General features: G+C 40.7%; 1 protein-coding gene across 1 annotated transcript in view; it reads left to right on the top strand.

Moving 5' to 3' along the window:
- lrfn1 (leucine rich repeat and fibronectin type III domain containing 1) overlaps positions 1-25619 on the top strand; it is a 132056-nt gene extending 106437 nt beyond the window's left edge. Inside the window, exons 4-5 of the mRNA XM_074642389.1 lie at positions 20248-21643; positions 24297-25619. Of these exons, the coding sequence (XP_074498490.1) occupies positions 20268-21643; positions 24297-25200 (2280 nt within the window). The 5' untranslated portion in view covers positions 20248-20267 and the 3' untranslated portion in view covers positions 25201-25619. The remainder of the gene's footprint in view (positions 1-20247; positions 21644-24296) is intronic.
- The last annotated feature ends 291 nt before the right edge of the window (positions 25620-25910 follow it).

Raw genomic sequence — 25910 nt, 5'->3', positions numbered from 1 at the left:
GCTTTCTCTCTCTTTCTGTCTCTCAGTCAAATATCTTTTTGTTAGTGCAGATGCACTCAGGGTTGGCAAACACATTGAAGACTGAGTCACTTAAACAGCCTCATCTTGACACATAGCTGACTCACAGTCTATTGATTTCCTCATACATCATATTCTTTTGTACTGTTTGTTGTTATGTATGTATACTGGGAGGGCATTGTTTGAACTACTACAAGGCACATATGTTTGTCTCAGAGCTACATCACGTAATTAAAAAACTCAAAGCCACGTTTAATGACACATGGAGGTGCCACCTTACCATTGCGTAATACTCATTAGTAACCAGGAAACACAACTTCAAGAATTCAAGAATAGCCAAGAATAGCACAATCAGTGTTTGTGAGCATAAACAAGCCTCTCTCCCAGTCCCAGAGCCATACAACGGGGGACCTCTCGTCTGTGTTGTCATGCAAGTGTAAAGCCCGGAGCTCATTCATTCAAAATAAACGGCGCATTACATTTTTGATGCAACTTTTACTGCAGTGCTTGAATCCTAAGAGGCAAGCTCTTAACCTAAAAAGGTGTCCATAATCACTGAAAATGTTTCTACTCACAGTTCTGCTTTATAAATGTATCACTTCATTCACTGCTGCAGAAACCAGCAGGACAAACTCTTCTGCCTCGTTCCCGCATGTAGACAGAAGTTACTGAACTTAAACCTGCAGTAGGCAGAATGTGTTTGGCGTCATTGGGCAAAAATTCCACAATAACCTTTCAGCATATTATAATTCAAGTGTTCTGAGAGAAAACCAGACTTCTGCACCTCCTCATGGCTCTGTTTTCGTGACGGGAGACTTTGGCCAATCACAGGTTATTTCAGGGAGAGAGCGTTCCTATTGGCTGTTCATTCAACAGAGGCAGGTGTCAATCACTGGTGAACTCTGATCAAACGGTCAAACTAGGCAGCGCTGATCAAATATTAATCAAATTCTGTTAATGTAATGCCTATTTCTCGCCTCAAATGTTTTCAGAAACATCTTGTAGTGTACTGTTTAGCTGTAAAATGAGAAAGTTTGCTCCGGCTGGTGGGCGGTGCTTGGTATTTCCTCAACTGATCTCAACATGGCTGCCGGGTCACAAACTTTCTCATTTTACAGCTAAACAGTACACTACAAGATGTTTCTGAAAACTTATGAGGTGATAAATAGGCATTACAGTAACAGAATATGATTCATATTTGATCAGCACTGCCTAGTTTGACTATTTGGTCTAAGTTTATGTGATTGACAGCTGCTCAGAGATGGCAAGGCTCCAGCTCGGCTCTGATTGGTTGTTGTCTGTGAAATCTTGCAGATGCCATGAGGAGCGCCGGAGGACACAGAGGCTCATGAATTTTTCAGATTACCTGTCTCATACTGTCCAGATATAGTGATCGTTTTGTAAAAATATATTATATAATAATAAATTTTTAACCATATTTGCTCCAATACTACCTACTGCTGCTTTAAGAGGTAAAAGTTCAGTGAAACAGACAGAAGCAAAACAATTAAATCTGAATCGATTTGAATACTTAAAATGAATGCATTTTTATCCCCGAGGCAACCCAGACAGATCCACAACATACCTGAACTCAAGTTAATTGTGCTTTATAGTGTTTATTGTATGAATATTGATTGTTCAGACACACTGATTCTTATTCTGCATTATTTTTTTTTAATAAGAGAATCAATGCTTTTCTCTTGAGGTGCTAAAATAAATTCTCACTGAATGCAGATATGATCTTTTATGCAAATAGAGAGTGATGTTTATTTAAAGGGCTATTTTTAGATATCTACCATAGCTCAAAGGAAAGGCCTCTACCACTTGCTGTGCAGAGACACATACAGAAAAGCACCTACTGCGCTCCCTGTAGTCCTCTTTCATCATAAATGTGAATGTCTAAACACCCTTCCTCAAGTCTCTACCCCCTGGCTCATGATATAAAGTGGCCAGTATCGGTGTCCATACTTGTGTCTAAACATCGCCATGACAGTAGCCCCCTTCCTTTCATATCATCTACCAAGCGCAGCGTTTGGGAGTGGGCCGCATGATAGTGGCAGACGAGTTGCTGGTCATGAGCCACATACAGCTCCTCCATTGTCTAGCGTGCTGGAGAAAAGAGTGGGAGCCCCTAAAGAGGTCTGGCAGAGACTCTGCTTCCATCTGCCTGCATGCCTCGCCATGGAGCCCAGCTCGTACCACTTGAGATTATACTCACGTCCAAGCTGTTACTGTAATTTGCATTGGCTCATAGGCAGAGGCGAGTGAGGAGGAGGAGGAGGAGCTGCACATGAGGCAGGGATGTTATAAGTGGTCCTGGCAGCACAATGAGCTTGCCTGGGCGTAGCATTATGTACAAGTGGCATGGGCCGAGCAACATTAAAGTGCAATAATGGCGCCGAGCAGGTTGGCCCTGCTGTCCAAGATTATTGTCTGTGTTAGTGCACAAAGTAAATTATAGAAATGTAGCGTTTGAAACTATCCCAGTCACATTCAGTATTGGTGTTATTTGCTTTATAGCTGCATTATTCTCCATTCATTCCCAGCTTCTGTCTCCAGCAGCACATGAGTCAGTTGGAATACATAAAACATCTAAAGACCGTACCCTTTTGTTACGCATTGCGCTAATTAGGCAAGCGATATGTTCATTTCCTTGTAATTCATTTAGATGAAAGGTCACACACCTGGAGGAAACCCACGCAAACACTGAGAAAATAAGCAACGCGAGACGGGGCCATGGCCGAGGATCAAACCAAAAGACAAAAACACACGAGCTACTGAGCTGCCCTCTCTGTTTCAGATCACACATCAAACCTTGGAAGCGATCATGATATCGTCTTTCAAATTCAAGGCAGCGGCTTTATTTACAAACCATTTTCTGAACTGAATGCGTTTGAATATGGCAGCAGCACTCATTTGGGAGGCGTTGAATATGTAGAAAGGGTTTTTAGAATTAAATTCACGTTTTCCCTCAATAAAAGGGAACAAAACCAAAACAGCACTTTCCCGGCTCAATCCCACTGACTGTTCTCTGATGTCCTCATTTTTCAGGCTTAATTTGTTACTAACTTGATAGCTTTTGGACTGCAATTTGGTTCAGCGGCTAATTTATCAAATTTACTAATTAACTAGAGACGGAAAATACAGAGACAATTTCTTATAATGCCACCTCCGTCAAATAGGTTGTGAACTAATTATTTATGGTACAGCCACAAGCACAATGCCCCATAATGAACTTCCTGTAGCTGCCGGTAAAGTCTCTACATGTGCAGTAGTTAACGTTCCTCTCCATTAACATCGGCCAGTGCAATTATTAGTCAACAGACCTTAACCTTTTTTTTGTTATATTGTAGTTACAGTAAATATACAGTGTTTCCCAGGTTTAAAAAACTATACAATTTAATTGAAACTAAGGCAGTAGCTTAAGTATTGTGAAGACAGGGATGGAGGTTCAAATGTCAGACCAGTTTTAATCCATTTTAGTTCCTTTCCTTTGGCAAGACGTCAACAATTTTACACAGCAGTTAATCCTTTTTTCTGACACTGACTTTCCATTATAGAGAAAGTAGAATTGACTGTTTCACAAGGATTCAGCTATATTAACTTTGTGCACAGCTGTGAAAAAATAATATAGATTAAAAAAATAATTATGTGTCCGATAAGAGAGAACTAAATGTGCCTTTCAGTCTCAAATAACAGGCCTGACAGGTTTGTGACTGGGGGCTCACAAAGTGTATGATGAGCTTGTCTGCAGTCACATAATTACTAATTATACAGATATGTCATGCATTTAATGCATTGACCTGATTTTAAAAAAAAAACTGTAATTGGAGGCAGAAGTAGCAAATAAGGATCTAATTTAGTCAGAAAATCATGCACATCATGACTTTTTAAACATGACTTCCATTTGAACCTGACTTGGTTGGCATGGTTTGTAGATAAAAAAAAAAAAAAAAAAAAAACCTGGGTCATGATTGGATTTTTTTGACACATTGTAAACAATTAATTGTGTCATTATTGACATTTTGAGGAAACTTCACAGAAATATAGGGTCAAATGAAAGGGGATATATGCCCTTTTTCAAAATTCATACATGTTATTCCTATGGTCTAAGACAGTCCAAAAAATATTAGTTAACGTGCACAACTCTCTGCCAAATCGAAAAACTAGATTGCTAAAACTCAAACTGTGGAACTGCTCCATAGACAATGAATGGGAGGCTGATTTTATGGACCCACAGAATGTTTGTTTTCTTTTATTATGCCCAAATGAGCTTTATTCTATTGTAGTGCTGTCAGTAGTGAAACAGAAAATTTACCCATATACTCAAACATTCCCCTGGGTGCCCTCAGTATCATCTGTAACATCTCTCCCTATTCATTGTCTATGAAGAGGTTCTAGTCTTAATACCCTATGATATCACAAATTAGAGTTTTAGCACTCTAGTTTTTGGACTTTCCCCATAAATTTCCCATAAATATGGCTATTGTGGTGCTATGGGTCGTGCTAACTTTGTACTCGCCACCTCCGTTGTAGAGATTCGGGGAAACGAGGACTCACACAAACAACATGCATCTGTGCAAGTTTTGCAAGCCTCCAACAGCTTTCCAAATAAACATGTTTTTTACATGAATCATTTCAAACACTTGTCTCTGAGTCTGACGGAAATTAAATGTAGACGCTTTGAACGATGGCCTATTTAGCTAACTGCAGGGATCTCCATCCAGGCCAACAATTACATTGGGGTGTTTGTATGTGTGAGACTATGGATCACTGTCCATTTAGCGTGTGTCCGTGCTAGAGAAGTAGTAGCAAATGAGATAACACCTTGCAGATTTCATCAACTAACAGTGACGCTGGCCCACAGAGATTCTAGTTGTGGTTAATTTCTCTGCAAATTGGCAGAGATGTCACTTTTGTGAAACACTTTTGTCAGGGAAAATGCAAAAAAATCATTCTAACAGGTTACAATGACATGATACAAATGTGTGTGTTATTGCTGGTGTGTCACACATTGTCATCTCTCGCTTAGCGTTTTACATGTTGTAATCACTTTTTCTGTTCCAGCTGAATTTGAATACTGTTCCAGGACGACAATTTCGATAAACTCTGCAAATTCAGACATTGGAGTTACACAGCTGGCACCTCTCACATCTATTTTACAAGTCTGGCCTCTTTGCAACAAAATGTTTCCTCTTCAGTAAGCATAGAAGAGCAGTGACCGGAGGAACACCCCCTGTTTCCTGCAGTACGTTGTCTTTTGGGACGGCCATTGCATTTAGCTTTTTGAGTGTGAAAACAGTAAAATGCAGACAAAGTCAACCTCACACATGTAAACAAACCGGCTTGTGCAGATTAATATGCAGGGTTATTGCTGGCCACGCAGCAAGTTGCCCCAGATTTAGATCCTTATGCAGTTAGCCATAAAGGCCGCTCCAGGCGTCTACTTTCTGTGTTTAAATTTGGTCGGACTCAGAGATGTTTATGGGCTTCTGCAGCTTGCCCCGATATATATGCAAGACCTTGTTTAACTGAATCTACAACAAAGGTGGCAAGTGCAAAGTTAGCATGACCTTAGAGCCCCATTTATAGGAAATACACATTTAAAGAGTATGAGGAAAGACCAACATGACATCACTTCTTCATGGTGCGCCCCAAACAAAAATATAACAAGATCAGAATGAAACAAAAAACAATAAAAAAATAAACAAAAGCACCTATGCAAATGCTTTTACAAAAGCAACAGTTTTATAAAAGCAGCTGGTGTTCAGAATGCAGGTGTTTTCTTTTCTTTCTTAGCAGTCATAGTTAACAAATGAGTGCATAATGACTGGTTCTTGGTGGTGCAATTATGTTGTTGGATGCAGCAAGTGTTCACTTTAATTCACTTCATTCTCTTGGTACAAAGCCAGCTGCAGATAAACCCACACCTTATGTGTATTTACTGCCCCACTGCCACTGTGTATACATTGCAAGGTGCTTTATTTGGCGCAGTGATGGGATTAGTGAAGCTCAGATGCCCTGTAGTGCATATATGAATATAATACCTGTAGTATACTGTATGTTTGACAAAAGTTCTGCCTAAACCCGCTTTGCACAAGCTCTCCTATGAAGTGTGTCAAATTGAAGCTGTGCGGTCCATTATATGTGTGCACTGAGTGAATCCCATGCAGTCATAGCCGCCTCATTCTCAGGTTGTAACACACACTCATAAGCATTACAGCCTTGAGTGAATTTGGGCCGCTGTCTTCTATATCAATTAGAGCTGTGTGAGTTTTTTCATAATTGCATCCAGTTCTTACTGTAGATTTATTCATGTGGATCCGGTTGGTAATAAATCTCAATTGTTTTTGTTAATTAAATGATATTGTCGTCATAAAGGAGAAGGTACACACCGGGTATTTACTTTGTATTTGACTTAAGAAACAAAATGATGAATGGGGTCATCTACATTTAGTAGGGTCTGGTCGGAAAGCAACACAGTGCACGAGTTTAACAAGATTAGGAGTCTAAAGCCAAGCTAGCAGCTCTGTGAGGCTGCACTTAGAGCTAAGTGCTAACATCAGCATGCTAATATGCTCACATTGATAATGTCAAGATGCTGTTATTTATCTGGAATAATGTTCACCATGTTCGCCATCTTAGTTTAGCATGTTAGCATGCAGATGAGGCTGGAGCAAATGTCATTCGCTTTGCAGCTGCTGGGCCATAAACCAAAGTAGAAATCTGGTCGTTGATACCAATACCAGTGAAATTCCCCAATTCTCGATACCAATTCGATACCACTGTAAAAAACAACAGTTAAACAATAAATCCCATGTACTTCAACATCCACTCCTTTATTACTGTTTGCATAGCCTACTGTTTTTTGTTAGGAAGTTAAACTGGTCATAATTCCCTCTCTATGATCTATTTTATATTGCTGTGAAAACATCTCCTTCAAACAACTGGATTTATTCAAGTTTCAGGCCAAAAACTACATTTTACAAGATTACATTTGAACACATAAAGTTAGAATTTACCTTCCCCTAATACTCAGTTTTACTGAATAGAGCCTGAACGCTAATGTAAGTCAATGGCCCATCCCGTGTTGAAATCGGCAGAACATTAGCTGTTTGCTCCGTGCAGGACTGTGCTGCTGACCGGCTGCTGACAGCTAACGTTAACTGGCCGTCATCCTGCCGATTTCAACACAGATTTGTTGTTCACAATGTAGCATTATCAGAGAAATAATAGGGTGCGTCCCCTGGATACGTCAATAGCGAGTTTACTGCATCCCAAACACAGTTTCTATCACCCACCAGGACGACAGGATGGTTTTAGCCTCGAGCCCTGACGGTACCTATAGTACCCTCGGTACTGTAGAAAAAACTATTTTGGCATTGACTTGGTACCGAAGTATCGATTCTCGTGACATCCCTAGAACAGACTCAAATTGTGACTTGATGATGGCACTAGATGAAAAGTCAGAGGAACACTTTAAGTTATTACAATTCTACCTGAGGAGGACATGGATGTCTGTACCAGATTTCATGACCAACCGCAAATGTCAACCTCATGGTGGCATTAGAGGAGAAGGCAGAGTGTCACCAAAGCCACGAAGATACATTGAGTGGAAAATATGAACATCTGTAATAATTTTGTCTCAATCCATCGTGCAGGTGTTTCAGTGGATAATTGAAAACTTTGAGTTGCTGGTGGCACTAAATAAAAAGTCAGGGGATCACTTGAGTCATTAGGATCCATCCTCTGAGGACTATGAATGTTTGAACAAAATTATATTGCAATCCCTCCAGTAGTTGTTGAAATACTTCAGTCCGGACCAAAGGGGTTTACCGACAGACTGACATTGCCATTCCTAGAGCCTTGTCATTTGCGTGACTAAAAAGTAGGGCTGCACAATTATCTGAAATTTTATCAAAATCGCAATATGGCCCGCAGTATTTAGAGGCGCAGTATTTGTTAAAGGATAAATGTGTGTCGAAATACCATTTTAAATGAAATATTGCAAAGATGTCGTGGCCTATACGCATCATATTCTACAGACTTGAACAAATCTTTGTTTGGTACAGATCCCTGCAAAAATCACACCATAATCATTTTAATATGTTTTTCAATGAAAATGAGAATAATGATGTTAAAATGATCATTCCCTCTAACATCGCAAATCATATCGCAGTCATATATCAGTCAAAATAATCACAATCAGATATCTTTTCAAAATCATTAAGCCCTACTAAAAACCAAGGGAGATGTAAATGTCAGTACCTTTATCCTTAATGACATCTAATTGGTCTGTGATCGTGTGTGTATGCATGTGTTTTTGTGTTTGAATAGAATCCTAATCTTTGCCTTATTGTTACTGTTACAGTAGATTTGAGGGAATACATTATTTGTGATTGTATTGTGCGATTAGCAGATGGTCTTCATTGTTTGATCAGACATGGTTCCTTTATTATAGAACAAGCTGGTCAGTAATCCAGCTACAATGCATGAGACAGCTTATATTAATGAATGCTCCGCGCATGCCTGTCTTGTTGTAAAATGAACACAGTCGTGTTTCAACCAAGAAAGGTTTTAAGTTCAACTATTTTATACATGTTCTCTCTTCTGTGAATCGGCTCTCCGCTCGAGTGTGCTGTAGCAGTGGAGCACATAACAGGCATGCATAATACCTTGCAAGGGTACATACAGAGCAGGATAAATGCAGTATGCCTTGGGGGGAGGATTTGAAACCAAGTGTGGATTCTTCAGCATTCACTGTGGCACAGAGTGGGACCACAAGGCTCCAATTCAGAGGGTCTATTCAGCTCGTCTGCACAGAGCGAGAAGGGCATGGAGCCGCTATGCTTAGGGACAAGAAGATGAGAATGAAATAAAACGGCGAGTCGGTGGATGAAATGAAACGTGTAGAGGACAAACAGTGAGGAAAAAAGGTCACCACTGTGGAACACATGCAGATACTACGTATAGAAGAGACAATCATGCTTCTACAATGTTTGTAAATCATCACGTCTTGTCTCCGGCTTTCAAAATAACCAAGCCTAGAAATAGAAATCCCATAAGCCGGATGTCATTCAGAATCACCGTCTGTCCTTGTATTGTTTGCTAGCAGCTCCTGCTTTTATCATGACTTGTTTGTTTGTCTGTGCTTTTTCCTTCTTTTTTTTGACAAATATGTTGACTGTACTTCAGCAATCTCTTGGAAGGTGTCAGTGAAACTGATAAACGGAGGGAAGTGCAGCCGCCACACTGTTTATTGTCGAGCTATTTGTTGTTAGGACATGCTACCTCCTAAAATGACTCCAAAAAATAACAAATTCAGGCTTAGCAATCACTAAATGTTTCTTATTATTTCAAGATACAGATTCAGTGTTTTGGATTAAAGAAAATGTTGTACTTCATCAGCAGGTTATTCATCATTCAGTGGTGGAAAGTGACAAAGTGCCTTAACTCAGGTGCAATTCTGAGTTACTTGTACTTTACTTGAGTATTTTAATTTTATGCTACTTTATACTTTATACTATAATTTCAGAGAGAAATATTATACTTTTTACTTCCCTACATTTATTTGGCAGCTGTAGTTACTGATGAATACTGATAATCAAATTGTATAATACTGTAATGTAACGTTGACAGATTACTTTTACTTTTATACTTTAAAGCAGCAGTGAGTAGAAATGGAGCAAATAAATAAAAAAGTTATTTTTCTAAAACGGTCACTATGTCCTGATAGTAGTGCATGAGACAGGTAATCTGAAAAAAATCATGTTCCTCTGTGTCCTCCGGTGCTCATAATGGCATCTGGAAGATTTCACAGACCGGAGGAAAACAATCAGTCAGAGCCGATCTGGAGTCTGACGTCCAGCTGCCGTCTATGAGCCGGCTGTCAATCACTCGCGAAGTCTGATAAAACGGTCAAACTAGGCATAAAATGTTTTCAGAAACATCTTGTAGTGTACTGTTTAGCTGTAAAATGAGAAAGTTTGTGACCCGGCAGCCATGTTGAGATCTGTTAAGGAAACACCAAGCACTGCCCAGCTGGAGCACAGCCAATAGGAACGCTCTCTCTCTGATATGACCTGTGACTGACCAAAGTCTCCCGTCACAGGCTAGATGTTTTAAACCCTGAAAACAGAGCCATGAGGAGGTGCAGAAGTCTAGTTATCTCAGAACACTTGAATTACAATATGCTGAAAGGTTATTATGGAATTTTTTTCCAATGATGCCAAAAATATTTTGCCTACTTCAGGTTTAAGTACATTTTTCCAATAATACTTACATACCTCCTCGTCAATACTGATAATCCAATAGTATAATACTATAATGCAACATTGACAGATTACTTTTACTTTTATACTTTAAGTAGCTTTTTCCAATAATACTTACATACCTTTACTTAAGTTAGATTTTGAATGTTACTTTTATTTAAAGGTAGAGTCAGTAATGCTGAGAAACTAACAAGAGTACACTAGATTTTGAAAATTATCCAACCTAAAAACTGAGCCCAGTGTTGCCAACTCTTTTCCAAAGAAAATAGCTAGCAGAACTAGCTCCAAAAGTCCCTAAATCTAGCGAGAAAGTCGCCAAGACGGCAACACCGACAGTCCATCCATTCAGGCCTCCCTCCAAAGTCATCCCAGGCAAAGCAGGCAGGTAGGTAGGTAAGTAGGTAGCCCGTCCAATCATTTCATGCAGATTGGACGGGTTTATTACAGTCTTGCGACAGCCACAGATACCAGATTGTTATCTTTTTTGTCAGAGCATTTCATTTATCGATTGCTGTCGGGCTGTAATGAGAATTTCAACAAATATAACAAAAATGTATTTGAACAACACTACCAATCCTACCTTTTAAGTCAAATATCTTAATACTTCTTCCCCGCCTGATATCGTTAAACATGCAATAGTGTAGTTCATCTTTATCATAATTTGCTGCAGTGTCCTCAATCCAATGTGTTAACTTCAAAAAGGCCAGCTTCCTCTCTGAGTGGGAAGTTTTGCAAAACCTCTCACAGCAAATCTAAAATAGGCAAATGACCATTGTAAACCAGAGGGCAGCGCATTGTCCTACGTGTTCTATTAATTGTGACAGCTAACAGATGGACTGCAGTGAGAGGTTTAGTTTCTTTTTTTTGGGCTCAGTTGTGGAGGCAATTTCTGCATGAATTGGATTGACTGGAACAACACCATATCTAATACTTGTATTATGCATCATATGGTGCTTGTGATTAGTGAGATTATTTTAGTGAAGAATTCAGTTGATGTGCAGTAATCAGGATTCTGTGCGAGACTTAAAAAGCAGAAAGCAATCACTTCACATGGAAAAGCACTTGTATGTCATTCATGTAAATCAAGATAATGTCATCTGTTGATTATCTGAGTGGTCTGACATATTTAGGGGTATTTCTGAAGATTATCTGATGTAAAGAAATTCTTCAACAAATTGTCATTTGAATCATACAAATATTCACTGGTTTAAGCTTCTCAAATGTGAATAGTTTCCGTTTTTCTTCGTCTTCTGATAGTAAACTGTATTTTGGAGTTTAAGACTGTAATTCAGACTAAATAAATATACAAATATAGCAATTTAAGGCTCTGAGAAGATTATGATGGGCATTTGTCACTCTTATCTGATATTTTACAGATTGAACAATTGATTGATTAGTCAATTAAATAATCAGCAGATTCATTGCAGTAAATTTGCCCAGGTTTCTGAGATTTTCTTCTCTAACGGTGCAGTGTGTATAATCTGGCAGTATCTAGCGTTGCAAATTGCAACCAACTGAAGCCTCTTCCGTGTGCCAAACATGTAGAAGAACTTCAGTGGCCGACGCAAGAACGCAAATGGTCTCTAGAGTCAGTTGTTGCAAGAGTAGAATGTTTGGAGTGTGTGTGTGTACATGGAAAGTGAGTGATGAAGCAAGAGAGAGAGAGAGGCGACGGGAGCGAGTAAGAGTTATCGACTCCGGCCCAAGCAGGAAAAGTTAATAGTGTTTGGTTTGTCTGTTCTGGGCTACTGTAGAAACATGGCGGTGCAACATGGCGGCCGACACCACGAAGAGAGGACCCGCTCCCCCATTTAGATATAAACGGTTCATTCTAAGGTAGTGAAAACACAACGATCCTTATTTTCAAGTGATTATACACTAAAGAAAACATACTTATTAATATTATATTCCGTTTCTTCCAATAGATCCCCCTAATTATTACACACTGGTCCTTTAAGGCTGTACGCCAGTTGTCAAAATAGCAAACTAGCATTAATCACAGGTATGTCCCCCAATCCCTCCCATGTGATTTAATTTTTATGTGTGAATATTTGTTACTCATCATTTAGCAGGTAATGTTCAACAGGACACAAAAAAAAAATGTTTACATAGAGACAGACAACCATTCACGCTCACATTCACACCTACGGGCAATTTAGAGTCAACAGTTAACCATACCTGCATGTCTTTGGACTGTCGGAGGAAGCCAGAGAACCCGGAGAAAACCCACGCTAACACGTGGAGAACATGAAAACTCGCTTTAAAACATATATTAAGTAATTTGTAACTGTAGCAGCAGCTATTGAGGGTTGATTATGTCTGTCAGGGGAGGTATTCAAATTAAAAAGAACAGGTAGCAGCAGGTAAAGGAGTGAGGTAAACGTGTTCAATCAACAAGTGACGTGCACGACTATACTTACGCAGCGCCAATGAGATCCTAATGTTCTCTATCTTGTTTAGGGAAGCTCTTACAATTAAAGTTTATGGAGCTGCAATAGTTTGCGCGTCTCAATTCTTCCTCATTGAAAGTTTTAAATGGGATGTAATTGAGAAGACCGTCTTTGCATGCATACATAATTATAATATGCAAATGCCCCTCCTGTTTACGACGATACCCTAACATCCCCCTTGATGAGATGCGACCAGAAATCCCCGGGGCTGTGGAGCCTCGATATAGGCGTCCACTGGTGGAGATGGAGCCGACTCCAGTGAACTCGGGCTGTCAATAATTATGCCTGCTTCCTGACAAGAGTCACACAAGGGCAGCTAGCAGTCCACTGCCTGCGCCGTCTAATTGGCGTTTACGGTTTCCTGTCAAAGTCATGTCCAGAAAACATCCTTACAATGCACCGGCTCTTGGCAGATGTTTTTCTGAGGTAAGGACAGACTCTGGCATTGTTTGTGTTCAACGTTTTCAATGTCACATTCAAAATATGCTTCAACTAATTTGTTACGTAGTCTGTATTCTATTTCATCTTATCTTTATCTTACTTTGTTAAATGTGTTTTATTTCCATCTCATTTTCCATTGGTTATGGTTTTTTTTTTATCTCTGTTATTATGTTCATTTGATGTCTATTTTCCTTTGTTGTAAAGCACTTTGTGCTACATTTCTTTTATGAAATGTGCTATATAAATAAGGTTTATTATTATAGTAGTAGTAGCAGTATTATTATTATTATTATTATTATTATTATTATTATTATTATTATTATTATTATACTGTAACTGTAATCCATGGCTGCCACTAATAATCATTTTCAACTGCTGATTATCTTTTTTGATTAATTAAATAATTGTTTGGTCTATAAAGAAAATCTGAAAATAGTGGAAATGCCCATCATAATTTTCCAGAACCTTAGTTGACATATTCATATTGCATGTTGTGTCTGACCAACAGTCTCAAAACCCAAAACATTCAGTTTACGGCCATAGATGACAAAGAAAACTTTAAGAAAACTTAATTTTGCCTTGAAGAATTACTCAAACTGCCCCCCCAAAAATACAAATAAATATAACTAATAATATGTAATAAAACTAATGACAAAAAGACCCAAATAATTAAACAAGTAAGATTGTTTTTGCTGATTAATTTTCTGATTTGAGGGGCTGAAAGTGAATTTTTTGGCATTCTGACTTAAAAAAGACTTGATGAATAACTTGGTATATAAAAACTCAAAACACTGTGAAAAATGCATTGGCAAGGACCTAAAACCCATGATGGCATCTTTAAATTGCTTGTTTTGTCTGACTAACAGTATAAAAAAGATCTTTTACTATCACATCAGACAAGGAAGGCAGCAATTCCTCGCAGTTCAATTAGGTAATATTCTACATTCATACCAAAACAATGACTCAAATGATTAATCAATTATCAAAATAATTGCTAATGCTATCTGCTCTACTGTATACTCATATGAATTAAGATCTTAATGCCCATTGATGGGAAAGCCGCCCTCCGAAAGGAAGCTATCGTCACCACGTTATGATGTCAAGATCACATCAAGTAGGCTATATTTCACTCTGAGTGAATAGAAGATGGCAGCTAATTGCACATTCTTGTACAGTTTAATGACGGTAGTTAACACTCATATCGATTATTCTCACAGAGGAAAATTATTTAAGAGACGCTGTTTGATCGCTGCATTTAATCTTTTTGAAGCTGGGGAGTGTGTGTTTGCCTCATGTGACAGTTCTGTGATTTATTTAGTTATACTGAGTTGTCTTGAATAATTGTTGAATCTATAAAAAAAACCTTACTTCTTCCTGGTTATTAAATCATGAGGATGTCCTGCTGAATTCATGCATGCCCTGATTAAATTTCCCAACAGTGTTGTGCTGGAGTTACACTGTGTGGGTGTAACTGAGCAGGAGAAGCAGGTGTTTCTTTCTGATTTATAAAAGATGGACTGCTGTTTTCATGTATTCCATGACTTTCTCAGATGTTGCGAAGATGCATCATCAACCTCGCAGCTGCTTGTTCTGTTTAATGTGTCGGCTGGATGCTGGGACATATCATGCTCATTTTCATGTTCATACTTGTATTTTGGGTTTCTACTAGAACATGTTTACATGCTTTAATGAAAAAAAAAAAAAACGTTATTTTTCTCATACTGTCTGTCTGAAACGCTCCGTTTTAGCGCCTGTCTCTTTAAGCCCCCTTCCTGAAAAAGCCTGCTTGGATTGGCGTGCGAGAAAAATATGGTGCACCTTTGGTAGTTCTCAAACCGTGGGTGATATATTCTAATGAGCCTGCATGTGACATAGGAAGGGGAACCAAGTCTGAATGGCTTGTTGAATCACAGTTTCTGATCTAGGCAGCCACAGTTGTCACAGTTTGTGGGTTGGTAGGCATTCCTGATACCCAAATGTATGAGCACAAGCACTGAAAAAGGGACTTTTTCATGACAGGCATGAGCAGGAAGGTGTTTCACAGTCATAAATAGGGCGAGCTGTTTGAGACGGCATCTTTCAGCTTTCATTTGATTCCTACTACAATGTTTATGACACCCTCAAACCTCTTACTTAGGCATTTTTAAGTGAGCAGCTGATTATTTTTAGAAGTAGCACAATTACCTGTTCCTCTTTTAACAGAGCTCTATTGTGAAGGTGTGAACCATAAGAGCATTTTAACACATCTGACACACACTTACAGACTAAGTTAATTCATTCTTCTCTTTGTTTTCTCCCCTTGGGCACGTTGTGCTTTCTATCTTTGTTCAGTATGTTACATGGACATGTATTGTCTTGTGTTTGTTGGGGTGGAGTGTGTTGTAATGTGCTCACGTGTACATGCCTTGTGCAGAATTGTGCTTGTATGTAAATAGAATGTAGTATGTAGTAGGAGTGTTGTCTCTTATGTTTGGTGAAAGGTAACATGTAATAATAGTATTCGCGTCCAGGATTGGGATCAGAACAAGCCAGCCAATTTTATGATCAGCTACTGTTTTAAAGCCACGATCCGTTTCAGATCCTGCGTTTTCTCCGATTGGTCAGCTGTCAAGAACTCTATAAGACACTATGAAAAAGTATGTTGCAAGAACTTCCAGAGAAGCACAATGTTGCCGTTGTGGCTGCAACTAATGAGTATTTTAATTATTTATTAATCAATCCATTATTTTTTTCCATTAAAAATAGAAAATAGTTAAACACGTCTGTCATCGTTTTCCTGAGCCAAAGGTGAATTCCTTGCTTTGTCCAACCGACGGGCTAAAACCCCAAAACATTCTATTTACAATGTTATGACAAAAATGCATCAAATCCTCACATTTGAGAAGCTGGAACCAACGACCGTTTGACATTTCCCACTTGAAAGCTTGACTCAAAACAATTAATTTCTCTGTCACTTGACTATTAATGTCAGCTGTAGTTGTCTCTAGTCTTTTTTTTTATCCAGATTGGGTTCAGTGTCAGAGGCGAGAGGACGATCGCTGCACAGCTAGATGTAAATTAGAAAATTTACAAGGTCCAAATGGGCACCATGGGACAGAGAACCCCCACACAGTTGGTTAAAGAAGAGCTCCCACTGGTACCAGGGTTAACCTCCCTTGAAACCAAGAATTATATGTCTGCACACACCCACTGGTCACACTATAGCTCAGATTCAAAATGCACGGTGATCAATAATGTCCAAACTGAAGGGAGGTCACTCCCACCAGTAGGAGAGCAGACAACAAGCCAATAGCACGGCCTCTGAATAAGCCCTTAAATTCCCACACACTGAAATCCCAGCTAGCACAAAAGTGTCAAAACATTGCACAAACAATGTAAAATTAAAATCTCTCACCTAAAGGAGGTATCTAATCCCCTGGCAGTAGAAAACCTCCCCGTTTTAGTAAACTGTCACCAAAAGTTGCAAACAGCACACCCTCCCTCTCCCCCGAGTACCACTGCCGTGAAAAAGCAGCTTTTTATCTCACACAACCTTTCAGCATTTAAATGAAGTCTTTTTTATTCGTGCTTGTTTTCCCACCCACTCAAATGCACCTCTAATACAGATGGGAGTCATCTGAAGTTTATTTAGTAATTCTGATATGCATTTTAAGCTGTGTCACAGAGGGAAAATGAAATAAAAACATGATAAAAACAAATCAATGCTTTAACTCTGGCTAGATTAATACTGTAGATATAATTAGATATAATCGTCAATATATCTGATCGAAATTTCATATCTCATTCTGCTTAGATCACATAATCAGGTTGTTTCTGAAGGTCTGCAGTTTGTTTTTTTACCATCCAGACTTGAAGTAATTCAACCTTTTGTAGCCAACGGGAACAGACAAAGGAAGCTCGATGGATTTTAGGGTGTAAAGCTTGAGCATAGTGTTGAATGTCAGGTTCCCTCTTGGGTGGCTTAGGGGGTGTAAGTCTTCACATTTTCAGTGTTCAACTCAAGTAAATAAGGATCAACTTTAATCAGAGTTTACAAATGAAGTTTATTTGTAACTATATTATACAATATGCAAATGTTTCACTGCTCCATATGTTTATAGGACTATATATACATACAGTATTCGCATATTTGTATCTGTATGCATGCATAGGATGCATATGTATGTGTGAGTATAACTGTATGCATGGGTGGTTTTGAATGTGTGATTTTGTTCATTTTTATTTCAGCTGATTTAGTTTCTGAATATGTCCGAATGAGTCCAAAAGCTATTGTTAATTAAAAATGTATGTGTCTCAGTAATCCATCAGATGAATCCCCTGTGAAAGGTTGTGCTCCTGCATGACTGGACACAAAAAACAAACCTAAACTCCACCCCGTGTTATCGAGTTAGTGTCCGCCGCTAATATCAAGCAATAAAACAGAAATAGAAATGTGAGGCGGAGCTGCCCTTTTCTTTTAATTTACCCAGCCATTCATACATCTGTTCACGTCCCCCTCTTACCTTCTCAGCACCCATTAAGATTGAGGCCTTGCGTTTCGGGGCAGCTCAACGTCGTCTTAATGCAATTCAAAGACCTACATTCTACACCAGAGTTGCCGTGGCAACAAAGTCCCCCTCCCTCCCTCCCTCCTCCCTGAGATGTTGAAAGATCAATATCCTCGACGGTGTGGCAGGAAATGCTCCGGCACAGATGGTCCTCTGAGAAACCCTGAGCTTTGTGGCCTAGTTACCATCTGAAAACCAACACAATCAAGCAAGGCCACTATTATAGTGAAATTATACAAACTTGGGCAACGATATTAGATTAAATCTGAACACTGTTGATATCATCTCACCCTACTACAGCTTTTATATGGGAGTCCGTTTAACAGGAAGTATGATCTGCACAGCCTACTTTATTGTTTCAGCTTTCCCAGCATCTTTTAAAAAAGGAAAATTTGGGGAATTAATTTAGACAAGGCAGGCACACTGTGCTGCCAACAATAAAGGAGCCTCGCTAAATAAATAAATTCTCTCAGGGGGGTTTTGAATTCTCTCACACAGTGTACCACCCAGTGTGTGTTTTGTGCACATGGAAATGGCTTAACTATGTTGTATTTTTATCTTACTTGTATATTCTTTGTAGAATAAATTGCACAGCAGAAATGTTTTTTGATTTCAAACAGTTAAGGTGGTTGTATTTCAGAGATGGAGGTTAGACTGCAGAGTCGTAACAAGGAGGGAGGGAAGTGTAAACACAAACCAAGCGGAGGTTTGGGCTCAGTGCCTTTCTTAAATACAGTCTAATGGTCGACTGAAAAATAGTAGAAGTGTCGAGTAAATTCAATCAATAAGCTTTGAGAAAGTCACCCACTGGTCTGAACTTATGCTTCAAGCTGTCCTACTTCTCTCAGAAAAGGACAACATGCAAACCCAGATTTTAATGAGAGCTCTGATTGGACAGCGGTATTTCATGGTTAACGAGGTGCCCTGTTGTCTGCCAGACGGTAGCCAGACAGCAGCGTGAGTGAGCGTCTGTGCAAGAGAGCGAAAATCATTTGAGAATTTTCATCGCTGGCTGGCGAATGCAACGCAGGTTGATGTAAAATGACAGAAATGCACTCGCAATTTCTCACTCCTGTCACCGTCTCGAACACATAAGAACACTCATCAGATCGAGTGTGTTTTAGTTTGAGACACGAGCGAGTCTTTGTGCAAAGATTACGAATAAGGCGAAAGCTGGTGAGATGGAGGAAGAGAGCTCGGCGTGTGCTTTATTTCTGCTATGAAATTTGACATGTGGCATTTAAAATATTCCATGAATGTCACCGCTGGCGTTTTTAAATCAAATTTAATTTAGGGTTATCGGTACTGTGAGCATTAGATGCTTTTGCTTTGGGCGCAACGAGGGGCAAAATCAGTGGTGTTAAGGACGTCAGTGCCACCTCGACATGGCGGAACGTAGATAAAGAGTCTCTAAAATTAGTCCTGACAAATTGGATCAAGCATCAAAAATGGTGAAAAAACAGACATTTGTGTTTAAAATCCACAGCCAGCTTTTTATGAGTGAATTATACTAATTTTCCTGGCCTTCTTAAGAAAAAGGGATCAAAAGTGTCGCCCTGTGGGGCTGGGTGAAGGTGGTGGGCTGTAGTAACCCAAATGTCTTTCTCTAAACCTAGAAAAGAAGTCAGTTGTCATCCCTTTACTTTATCAGCGTTAACAGGCTCTCTCATCAAGTGTGAAGCTTAAAGCGTTAGCAATCGAGATGGATGCCAACGAGGGTAAAACCACTGACAATGTGGCGTCAGCACATCACCGTTTGTGTTCCACTGGGGTCTCATGGTTATTACAGCCAAGGATCACTTTTTACTCCTGTCACCACAGGCGTGTTCTCTCCGAGACTGAAATCAATACCTCTAAGTGGAAATCAGAGAATCAGAACATCCTCAATGCCTCCGTTGGACGGACGAAAACAAGCCATATCTCTGCCGTTTTTCACCTTTTACTTTTTTGTTGTCGTGATTTACATGACAGGTTTCTGTCTAATTTCGCAGTACATCTCAGAAGCGCAGGGGGAGCAGAGAACGCGAAAAGGTCATGAAAATCCGTGATCGCTGCTGACAAGCGCCCTTTTCTACCTTTAATTCTCCACCCTGATGTGAAATTCTGAGCAAGAAAAACACACGAGCATTGTTATACGATGGAAATGTACATGGCGTATAGTAACCTAATATACGGGGAAACTGTCCTGTGATCATGCAAGAAATTACATGGTTCGCTGGTGATGCAGCCTGGTGGCACAAAAAACATTCTGTTATTTCCATTAAAAGGCTACAGAGACATGGGCTTCTGACAGCGTTGGTGCAGCCTTTCATCATCCCATCCCAGGTGCCATTATTTCAGAAAAGCTCCATTTCATTTTGTGATTGATACCTTGCTGGCAGTCTCTGCAATCTTGGGCAGACTCTTGATTTTTGCAGCAGGCTCTCATAAAGCCTATGATGCTATTTATTAATTCAAAGATCTCTATTTTGTGACTCAACGTCTCTCCTTTTTTTCTTTCTTTGTCTGTCTCACACACAGGACCTGGAAACTGATCAACAATGGACCGGCTGGTTCTGTGCGTGCTGCTGAGCGCAATCCTGGCGAAGGGATACAGCTGCCCCGGCCGCTGCATCTGTCAGCACCTCTCCCCCACTCTGACTCTGCTCTGCGCTAAGACCGGTCTGCTGTTTGTGCCCCCCAGCATCGACCGCAAGACCGTGGAGCTGCGACTCACGGACAACTTCATCACCATCATCCGCAGGAAAGACTTTTTCAACATGACCAGTTTGGTCCACCTCACCTTGTCCCGCAACACCATCAGCCAGATCATCCCGCAGTCCTTCGTCGGCCTGCGGTCCCTGCGTGCGCTCCACATGGACGGAAACCGCCTCAGCGTGATAAAGACTGACCACTTTAAAGGCCTCATCAACCTGAGGCACCTCATCCTCGGGAACAACCAGATCCACATGGTGGCCCCCACCGCTTTTGATGAGTTTGTTTCCACTATCGAGGACTTGGATCTTTCCAACAACAACCTGCGCGGCCTTCCCTGGGAAGCCATAGCCCGAATGACCAACATTAACACGCTCACGCTGGACCACAACCTGATCGATCACATTGGCGTGGGGACTTTTACGCTGCTCACCAAGCTGGTCCGCCTGGACATGACCTCCAACAGGCTGCAGAAGCTGCCGCCAGACAGCCTGTTTCAGCACGCACAGGTCCTGTCTGACACCAAGGGCTCCAATTCCAACACGCTGGCGGTGAGCTTCGGTGGAAACCCTCTTCACTGTAACTGTGAGCTGCTGTGGCTCCGCAGGCTGACGAGAGAGGATGATCTGGAGACCTGTGCTTCGCCAGAGCACCTCATGGACAAGTATTTCTGGTCCATCCAAGAGGAGGAGTTTATCTGCGAGCCTCCGCTGATCACCAAACATCTTTCCACTAAGCCCTACGTGATGGAAGGACAGGGTGTGACTCTTAAATGCAAAGCAGTGGGAGATCCAGACCCAGATATTCACTGGCGGTCACCAGACGGCAAGCTGGTGCATAATAACTCCCGCACCATCCTGTATGATAATGGCACCCTTGATATTCTCATCACCACGCTGAAGGACAGCGGGGCATTTAATTGTGTGGCGTCCAATGCCGCAGGCATCGCCACAGCTGCTGTTGAGATCAACATGATCCCCTTACCCTTGTTTGTTAACAACACGGGCCACATGCGCGAGGACCCCGGCCTCTCCGACATCACCACGTCCTCCAAATCTGGCAATGACACCAAGGGCTACGACAAGCAGGACAGGAGGGTGATGATCACCGAGCTGACCTCCTCCTCCGCCGTGATCCGCTGGCCGTCCGAGCGCCACATCCCCGGCATCAGGATGTACCAGATTCAGTACAACAGCACGGCAGATGATACTTTGGTGTACAGGTAAGCCGTGGCGGAGGGTGGGGATGGATGGAGAGAGGGGAGGGTGGGTGGGTGGTAGAGCAGGGACATGAGGAAAGGTGAGACATCTGGAGTTACCATCTGCTAAATGACACAACGGTTCATTATGGCAGATTGACAGATCCCAAAGATGCAGACTGATAAAGTTTGTCCAAAAATAAGAAGAACTCCTCTACTGTAGTCAGGAGGATGAACTGAGAAGGAACATTTTTCCATAAATAAATAAAAAAATACATTTAAATAGTAATATGCATTAAATGTACAGTAAACAAATTCTCTAATATTTGAGTAGACTGTTGCAATCAGCTGAAGAGATGTGGAGTCCAGCACTCGAAAGGGCTAAAGAGCCCTTACAGCATCATTAAAACATAATATGACAATAAGCAACAACATGATGCCCAACTATTTCACTGCTTGTAACTGTTTGTATCATTAGCAAGTGCCTGCATTAATTGGTTGAAACACGGAGTGTGATTAGATGTGGTTGTCTAATGATAGGCTTGGTTGCAGTGGTGGAGGTAGTGTTTAGATAATCTACTTGCTGTAGGTAGAGTAGCAGTACCACACTGTAAAAAGTAAATTTTACATCAGTAAAAGTACATAAGTATTGTCACTGAAATGTTTTTAAAGCATCAACAGTAAAAGTACTCGTCAGAAAAATGGCCCTTGTGAGTGATGCCATTATATATGACATTATTGGGCTCCAACTTAACACTGCACTGGGTCACAATGGCTTTTTTTTTAACAATTCACTGAATTTATTAATATTATCATGTTTGAATTAATATGTAATTAATAATGAATATTATTATTTTATTTTGATTAAATATTTCCCTATGAAATGTAGTTAAGTAGAAGTATAAAGTGTAAAAAAATTTAAAAAATCAAGTAAAGTAGAAGTACATTACTTGAGTAAATGTACCTTCCACCACAGAGAAAAAGCGCCAAAATGTAATGAAGTATCAAAAGTAAATATATTTATTTTCCAAAATGACCCCTTTCTAAGTGTTTTATTATTATATTATATGATCATTCTTATTTAATCTGTTATTCATGTTAATGCAGTATTTTAATGTTGTAGTCGACTATATGTTTTGTATTTAAATCATAAAGGAACAGTGTGTAACATTTCGGGGGATCTATTAGAATTGGAATATCATATTCATAACTATTAAAGTATAATCACCTGAAACTAAGAATCATTGTGTTTTTGTTAGCTTAGAATGAGCCCTTCATATCTACATAGGGAGCAGGTCCTCTTCCTGGAGTCTGCCATGTTTCTACAGTAGCCCAGAACGGACAAACCAAACACTGACTCTAGAGAGAGTCTTTCGCATTTTTACTTTACATGAAGGCCGCCGTAGTTCTCACGCTTGTGAAACTGCAGTAAAGTGAGGCGCAGAGTGCAAAACCGTGGTACCACCAGCCGCCATCTGACTTAAAGTCTCCTAAAGTAGTGTTATTATGGTAAGGATGGCCTCAAAGCGATGCAATCCGCAACCACATCACTAGATGCCGCCAAATCCTACACACTGTACCTTTAATCTGAAAAGTAGCTAGTAAGTATAGCTGTGAAATGAATGTAGTTTAGTGGAGTAAAAAGTACAATATTTCCCTCTGAAATGTGGTGAGGAGTATGAAGTACCATACACTGAATATACATGAAAATGGTACCTAAGCACAGTACTTGAGTCAATTTCCCACCACTGCAACAAATAGAGTTAAATTGAAATGTGTAATATATACAGTAAAATGCACATATAGAAAAATTAATAAACCTGAGTTACACTCTTAGTGAGTATAAATATTTGCAAACCTTCCTAAAATATTCTTAAATATGTGAATAATTTCGATGTGTTTCTTATTCAATATGTGACGCACTTGAACTCAATCTGGTATACCAAGAAGCACTTTAGGATTTATGTATTCATGGAGCGAGTTAATAATAGTCGTCAACTTTCTTTTTTGGTGGGGGTGGGGGGGCTTTATCAGATATAATGAGTCGCTCTCCTGTATAATTTTCTCATCCAGTTTAGGCATGGAGCTGAGTGTTGTTTTGTCTTTAGGAGGTACATTATTACCTACAAATGATAACCATCAAAGTCCCCCTTCAGGGAAAAGGAACACGCTTCTAATTATATTAACGCCAGTGTTGACCTGAAGACAATGCCTTTCTCCAGCGTATTTAGGGTTGTGTAATCTTGCAAAATATGACCTTAGGTATTCACACATCAGAACTGCCTTCCCATCATGCGTCACTTGTCCTGCAACCTGCAGCTGTTGTGGCGTATTCTTTAGGCAGCGAGCCTCCTCTGCTTTGTTTATCACCTTGCGGTTTACCCCCGCTGTCATTTTACACACAAACCCAATAGAGCAACTTCTCACTGCTACTTTATGATATAACATATTCTCCCATAAGTCAACTATAATGAAATGTTGTGCTTTTTATGTTAGTCTACCAGCATGAGTGATATTTAATGCTAGAGCTGTGATGGCCCCGTTGTCTTTTTGTTGTGTGGAGCTGACACCTTTGTGTGATTTAATACACCTTATGCAAATGAGTATATGTGGGCGTTGTAATTCCGATGATTAATCGTATACATCTTCACCACCACCGTGTTTCTCTTCTCTGCAGAATGATCCCATCCACCAGCAAGAACTTCTTAATCAATGATCTGGCCGCAGGCCGGGAGTATGACCTTTGTGTTCTGGCGGTTTACGACGACGGCATCACATCATTAACGGCCACACGTGTGGTCGGCTGTGTGCAGTTCCACACGGCAAGCGAGGTCAGCCAATGCCGCTTCATGCACAGCCAGTTCCTGGGAGGCACCATGATCATCATTATTGGTGGTATAATTGTTGCTTCGGTGCTAGTGTTCATTATCATCCTGATGATCCGTTACAAGGCCTACAGCGGCCCAGAGGACGGCAAGAACAAGGTCAGCTCCAGCATGCACTCGCAGACCAACGGCAGCCAGCAGCGGCTCCAGCGCTCCGCCTCCAAGCAACCGTCTGATGAGGGCCAGCAGCGTGAAGCTCACGCACCCAAAGAGTGCATGGCGCTGGTGCTGAGGGTGAACAATGAGAAGAGGGAGGATCCAGCAGGCACCACCGGCATCCTGGAGGTGGAGCTGCCTCCCCTGACTGTAGACAAGATGAAGAGAAGAACCAGCCTGGATGCTCAGCGCTCTGGCCCCCCATCTGAGGACATGCAGACGGACAGTAGCCTGACTGGCTCCACCATGTCCCTGTGTCTCATAGGCCCTAACGCTGGCACCAAGGAGGCCCCCAGGCTCAAGGACAAGAAAAGCACCCTGGCCAACATGGGATTGCTCCCTAATGAGCTGGCACGAACTAGGCACAGATTCTCCTTTGACGGAGGGGATTACTCCATTTTTCAGAGTAATAGTTACCCACGCAGAGCGAGGACGAGGTGGCACAAGTCCACCAACCAGCTCAACATGGAGTCATCGCCGCTCGCCAACAGGAGAGTTACGTTCAGCAGCACTGAGTGGATGCTGGAGAGCACAGTCTGAGGAAAGCAATGTAGCCGGGGGGGAAAAAAACGGCTCAGCCGCACACATGTAAAAACACAAATATGTCTACATGCCATACACTTTTCCTGCACACAGCAAATGATGAACACAAGCACATTTACGTACACATGCAAACTCTCTGTGAGTTGCTGGAGAAGAACACCGTCTCCCGTCATCCTGCCTCCCCGTCATACTCCCAGAGAGGTTCGTTGGCCATGTCCTTTCTTTATGCAGCAGTGCCTTATTCAAAAAAAAAAAATGTACGAATGGAGGATGCTGCTCACTGTAGTCATAAACCGTCCTCTCTTATCATCGCCTCCCGCCCTGATGATGGGAAGCATTTCTTTGGATTTTTAATTTTCTCCTTTTTTTCTGTGACATGCCAATGGGGTGTGGCGTTTGGATGTGACTGTTTAATTGTTAAAAAAGAAAAAGAGAAAAAAAAAACTTCATCATAACTGTAAAGTGAACAGCCAGGTATCCTGTTATGTCAATCATGTTTTGGGTTCTTTCAACAACAAAAAAAAAAAACTTTTGCACAGAAGACACGAGATACAAGGACAAGTATCACCACCAGTCTATACAATAATAATAATAATAATTAAAAAAGAACAGGATTTTACACATGCCGATTTCTAATGTTAGCGTAGAGAGGATGGACCTGGAAACCAACCGCGGATTCCTCTTTGACGGTCGGACTGTATGATGTT

Source organism: Sebastes fasciatus, chromosome 7, assembly GCF_043250625.1.
Source record: "Sebastes fasciatus isolate fSebFas1 chromosome 7, fSebFas1.pri, whole genome shotgun sequence".
NCBI lineage: Eukaryota > Metazoa > Chordata > Actinopteri > Perciformes > Sebastidae > Sebastes > Sebastes fasciatus.
Note: the sequence above shows the minus strand (reverse complement) of the source record. Positions and strands in the feature narration are given on the sequence as shown.